This window comes from Zootoca vivipara, chromosome 7 (assembly GCF_963506605.1).
Source record: "Zootoca vivipara chromosome 7, rZooViv1.1, whole genome shotgun sequence".
Classification (NCBI taxonomy): Eukaryota; Metazoa; Chordata; class Lepidosauria; order Squamata; family Lacertidae; genus Zootoca; species Zootoca vivipara.
Genome location: NC_083282.1, coordinates 66,188,173 through 66,194,172, shown reverse-complemented (window position 1 = coordinate 66,194,172; position 6,000 = coordinate 66,188,173). Strand labels below are relative to the sequence as shown.

General features: G+C 42.9%; 1 protein-coding gene across 6 annotated transcripts in view; it reads right to left on the bottom strand.

Moving 5' to 3' along the window:
• Positions 1 to 3,872: 3,872 nt before the first annotated feature.
• LOC118088364 (rho GTPase-activating protein 39) overlaps positions 3,873 to 6,000 on the bottom strand; it is a 79,124-nt gene continuing 76,996 nt past the window's right edge. For all 6 annotated transcript variants that reach the window (XM_035121953.2, XM_035121954.2, XM_060277230.1 and 3 more), the window contains one exon: positions 3,873 to 5,900. In XM_035121953.2, the coding sequence (XP_034977844.2) occupies positions 5,706 to 5,900 (195 nt within the window). In that variant the 3' untranslated portion in view covers positions 3,873 to 5,705. The remainder of the gene's footprint in view (positions 5,901 to 6,000) is intronic.

Sequence of the window (6,000 nt, the reverse complement as noted above, 5' to 3'; positions counted from 1 at the left end):
ACAAAAAGTTGCAAGCAGGAATGGCTGGTAAAAAGTCAGCTAACGGCATTGGAGGGGTGTGTGTGGATAAAGCCTGTTTTCATACACTCCTCTAGATATTCCTAACCAGAAAACTCCAAGCTGCAGAGTTCACAAATATTGACTTGCAATGTATCAAGCTTTTGACTGATATAACCTTGCTGTTATTTGCATTAGCACTAAGATTAGGAGCTAATATGTATTCCCGGATGGTGTAACCTGGAAAACGATCTGTGGAGGGTGAGGACCAATTTTTATACAAACCTATATAGTATGAACCGTTTGCTTTACATGTGCTTAACATTTATTTATTTATTTATTTAATAATAATAATTATTATCATTCTTATCATTATCATCATCAAACTTTTTATTGCCCAAGGCAACGCAAAGTGGCTTATAAACAAACAACAACTCCCCCTCAATACATACATTAAAACTGAGAAACAAAAATATATTAAAAGCATCCACTCTAAAAGGCCACAGTTAAGTTAAGAGGCTAGAGGCCTGGTTAAAGAAGAAATGTTTTGCTTGGCATTGAAAAATATAGAATGCTGCTGCCAGGTGATTCTCTGTGGGGAGAGCATTCCACAAACGGGGAGCAACCACTGAAAAGGCCCATTCTTGTGTTGTTACTCTCCAGACCTCCTATGGAGGGGGCATACAAAGAAGGGCCTCAGATGATGGTCCATATTGGTTCATATGGGAAGAGGTGGTACCTGAAGTTTTGGTAAAATTAGTACTCTGCTATGACCCAAAACCACAAAAGAGACAACACCACAAAAAACTCAAAAGTAGGCTGATTTTTTTTAAAAGACTGCCTGCCATTAACAATGTGTAAATAAGTTATAGTCACTATTCAGCCAGGAGGAAAGATAAGAAAAAAAGCAGATACTATGAAAGGTAGTTTAAATTCATGCCCTTAGTCAAGGCACAGTTTGTCTAAATCTAAATCGGTGTTCAAAAACACATAGAAAACAATGATGAACCACAGGTGTTTAATTATTCTTTAACAACAGTAAGGGACAGTATGTTTTGCTGATTCACATTTACAAACATGTTGGCAAAAAGAAAACAATATCCAGTGTAATTTTTAGCCTATTTTACAGCCCTTGAGGGGGGAAAGCATTAATACAACAGCCTGTCTATGCTTCTGTTATACTTAAGTGCCAGGGGGAATTTTAATCATTACCCACACTGTAATTGGCTGCAGTGTTTAAATCTGGGAGACCTGTGCATCCAGAGGACATCCCGAAACAATTTTTAAAAGCCCTTTTTTTTTAAAGGAGCGGGGGTGTATGGCATACCAAATATTGGTAAACACTTCCCATTTTGAAAAAGAATGATTTGCGTAAAATGTAGTTGCTCTATGGTGTGGCCACAAACAGAGTCAAGTCCTTAGTATGCTGCATGGATATGAGCTCTGTGTGAAACAGAGAAAATAACTTTATATCAAGATTTGTAATAGAAGCAAGCCCAAGGTACTCTTGTTTTCAGGCAAGTTTGGGAAGAGTTTTTCTAATCCAACATATTTACTTGGAAATAAGTTTGAGTTTGATGGGACTCGCTCCCAAATAAAGTGTTTATAGGATTCCAGTTCTAACAACCTGGCACAAAGAGTGAACAGCACTGGCCAAATTCTGAAAAAGGAGCCTTTTTAAATAGCACCCAGCTCCTCAGAAAACTCAGGCTTCATCAAGTACAGCTCAGTAAGAGAGAGCAAGGAGCATTCTGCACATGTCACAGTGATTGCCTGAATTCTGGATTCAGCTCAAACAGCATGTTATGGGCAGTTGTGTGGATATCACCCACATGTCTCTCCCTGGCAACTTAAGGGATGGAAAAGTCACGTGACATGCTACAATGGAGTTTCTGTAGCCACCTGCCTTATGTAAAGTAGGGAAACATGAATGCAAATTGCATCACCTGTTCCCCACATTACTAGTGAGATGTGCACATAACATGTAGTTTGGGTCCCAGAGAATGGCTCTGTTCAGATACAAGAAATCAGAACCCCCAAATTTCTTGATAATTTAAATGAAAAGAAGCTAACTCTAAAAAGATAGCTAGAAAAAGGCACACTATAAAGGTGAATGGGAACTTTGGCATTACCAAATAAACCAAGCTAAAGGATCTTTTACAGCAGAACTGGCTCAAATAGGGAAACAGTAGCATACTTTGGTTCCACATCATGAGATGGAATAATCTAGTAAGAGTCACAGTGTCTGGAGATCAAAGGATAATGTGCATTCCTCTATCCATTAAGATCACATCAACCACTATCTGAGAAGTACTAATTCGTTCTGAAGACTCATCACACTGGCAGAGGAAAGGCTCAAAGCACTGACTGTAGAAGAATATACAACCTGACTCAATTTTCCAAGATTCTGTCCTTGTCATTTCCACCAACTGGCCTCTTCCCAAGGAACCCAAGCCTGCAAGTCTGTTCAAGGGCTTTCTGAAGGAGCGACACCCACTTCCCAAATGACAAAGAGGCAAGGACATGAAAGGCTCCTGTTTCAGGTATGTACCGTGTTTCTCACATTTTAAGACACCGTCTTATAACTTTTTTCCCTCAAAAAAACACTGGGTGGCTTATTTTCAGGGAATGTCTTGTTTTTATTACGTCAGGAGCAGTGCCCCTCTTGCTCCCTGGCTCCCTGCGGGGCAGGATTCTTGACTGAAAGAAAAGGACGGGCAACAGCCACCACCAAACTCCGTGAGAGGGAGTCTGAGGGAAGGGAAGTGTGTGCGTCCCTGGCCCAGCCCTCTCTCCCCGGCCCTGGGATGTTCGTGAGGGAGGGAGGGAGGGAGCTCCTCCGAAGGGCTGCTCTCTCTCTCTCTCTCCTCCCAGGTGGGGACTCACTTAATAGCAATCTGCTACACTGGAGCTTCTTAAATTTAAACCAGTACAGTATAATGGAATCTATCTGTGTGATGCAGTACGTATAGCAAATAAGGATCTCTACCAGCCAGCCCAAGACTTAAGAGCGAAAGTTCCAACAATGTAGCACTTTGTAGCACTGATAGCAAAGAGGCTACCGGCTGATAAGAGATACTGTAGAAAACAAGGCAGTTGAGCAGCAATTAAAATGGTAAATGGTAGCAATTGTAGCAATTGAGCCAGCAGGAAAGCGGGGTGAGATAATCTGCTGGTCCTAACTGCTTCTCTTACCCACAAAATGTTAACTTTTAGCAGCTCCTAAACAGCGAGAAGCCACCGGCAGCGATCCCGGTACCAGTAAAAATCCTTAAAGGGGCAGCTCTACAGACAAGCAATAGAAAGAAAAAGAATCCTCACTTTTTAAAAGGTTTTTAAAAGGGGGGAAGGTGGGGGGAAGCGAGAGGTGGGCTCTGTGTGTGTGTGTGTGTGTGTGTGTGTGTGTGTGTGAGAGAGAGAGAGAGAGAGAGAGACGCAGGGGAGAGAGAGAGAGAGAGAGAGAGACGCGCACACAGAGTCTCTCCCTAAAGGGGAAGGCAGCGTCTTCAATCGCCCCTCTTTTCTTCCTCCTGTTTCATCTCCTCCCCACCGCAAATGCCACTTTTCTCCTCTTCACTCACACAGCCTAGCTAAAAAAAAAAAAATCGAACGGGAGGGGAAATCACGAGTCTGCAGCAACCAGCAGCTATGGCTCTTCGGTGCATTTTTACAAGCTTTTAAAAGAAATACGTGTCTTTGGAGCGACAGCAAAATGGGGAGAGATTTTTAGGGGGGGGGAGTTTGCTGGCGGGAGGGGGGAAGGGTCTATCACTATGTCTTATTTTCGGGTTATGGCTTATATCGCACAATTGCTTAGAAATCCTGCTATGTCTTATATTATGCCTACGTCTTAAAAAAGGAGAAACACGGTATCAGCGAAGTGGCAAGAGAAAGGTGTGGAAGTACTGAGGCAGCAGTCTTACTCCTACCCCTTCCCTTTAATCAGCAAGGACTCCCTGACTGGTGGAGGGGCAAAGTGGTCAGAAGACTTCAGCCTCGGTGAGAAAAATCCAACTTTCTGGGAAAGGGTGAAATGAAGTTCAGAGTGTTATGGCATCAAACTGTTCTTCTTGCTTAGCATAATTGCTCTCTTCTACCTTAAGACTACAACCTGTGTTTTTCAAACCAGAAGTATTGACTGAGGTCCTAACTATTACGGATGAAGGAAATCCATGATCAGATCTCCCAATGTTTTTTTCCCTTTCGTTTAAAAAGCAGTCACTGGTGGGGACTTAACCCTTTACTCCTCTCACTATTTGCCCAACTTAAAGTTCAGAGATGAGGGAAGAGACAGGTATTATACGGATACTGGCTTTCCTACCACACTGCATCAAGCTTCTCAGCTAACAGCAGCTTTGGAAGGGCAATTTAAATCTGGAAAGTGCAAAGGACACGAAGGGTTCAACTCCAAACCAGTTCAGCCTCCCTACAGCTTCTTTTAACCAAAGAAATAGATAGCAGGAGATCTGATCAAGGAGTTCTCATGTTATGTCTAGTTTGGCTTTGTAAGCCTGAGTGGGAAGCAGAACACAAAAGGCATATCTTGAGCTCAGTAAAAGCCTTCAAGCTGATCATGTTTGCTCATAACATCTTCACAACAACTTGATACCCGATTTTAGTCTATATTGGACTAAGGAGGAGAAAAGCAACAGGAGTCATAATTGACTGCAGTTTTTAACATATAGAGAAAGTTCCTTTCTGGAGAAACAATCTGTAAGCTATTTACATTGCTGTGACTTAGCTTTAACTCAAGGGGACAAGGATCTTTGCCATTTGAGACATCTAACCCAAACAATGAAAAAGTATATCTGGGCTAAAAAAAATAGCTCGGCATTTAATCAGCCTCTTTCTAAGGTACTATACAGCAGGAGAAGAAAGCAACAGGCAGTCTCCCAAACTCCAGTCCATGACTGTTTTTCACTGTGGAAAAAGGTTGCTGTTAAATAGCTTGACCTTGGTTTCCAACAATGCCTTCCACTTGGTCCTTCTAATATGAATTGAGTAGTGAAAGTACTGCAGGCATGAGGAGAGTCAACCTGGATCGGAAGCTACAGCTCATCCAGTGCTGCCAAACTGAACCTTTGGTAAGAGTGGTGTGTTTTAAGGTAGCAAAGAGAGGTAAAAGAGTTGGAGAAGGATGCAGCCAGCAATTTGAATGGCAGCACTGGCTGCAGCAGGTTTGCTCCGAGGCAGGATATATGCTATAGCAGCCTGAGACAACAACCCTTTTCCTTCTGGGGGTGAAGCTTGATTAGCGAAGTTTCCAATCTTCAGGTGGTGGAAGCAAAATCCCAGTATCTGAGAGCAGTTGGTTCCCAATAAACAATTCCACTTTGAACGTGCAGTGGATTCCCAGTGCAATGCAAAATGGTTCCAACTTTTGTGCTTTGACAATGCAGTGGCTGCTGCCTCTGGCATCTTGACTTCCTAGGAATCAACTGCTGCAGGTTCTTAGGAGTGCCCTCACAGCATGGTCTGAGAGTTGGCTCCCTGATGCTTCAAAACCCTTTCTAGTATGATGACCTCATTATTATGGGGTTTCCTTGGAGACATTAGCGGTGTTGCTGGGGTGAGGAAACAGCTGTCGAAGCAACAGAAGCAACCCGAGGAACCTGGAGCCTGCAGAGGGGAAGATCCATGGCTCAAAGAAGGTAATACTGGCAAGAGATCCTTGCTCCCTTCACATGGTGTTGCCTGAAGCCAACCCTTCACACCACTCCTTTGATAAAGCTGGTGTCCAAGTGCACAATTAGCATGCGCAAGAAGGACATCTCTTTGCGAGTGTTTTCAAAGATAACTCTGGGATCATCAGACTGGCATCGCAGACAGTTTGGGGCCATCACCATGGCCAAGTTGTTTACGTCCATCTTGGTTTTGCCCACATTGGTTGGCTGAGCAAAAATCTGTGAAATAAAGAAGGTGCAGCTCAAATAAACTCAAAGATATATAGATGTAAAATTCTGGAAATAGCCCAGAAGATTTAGTTGTCCCACAAAGAATCAC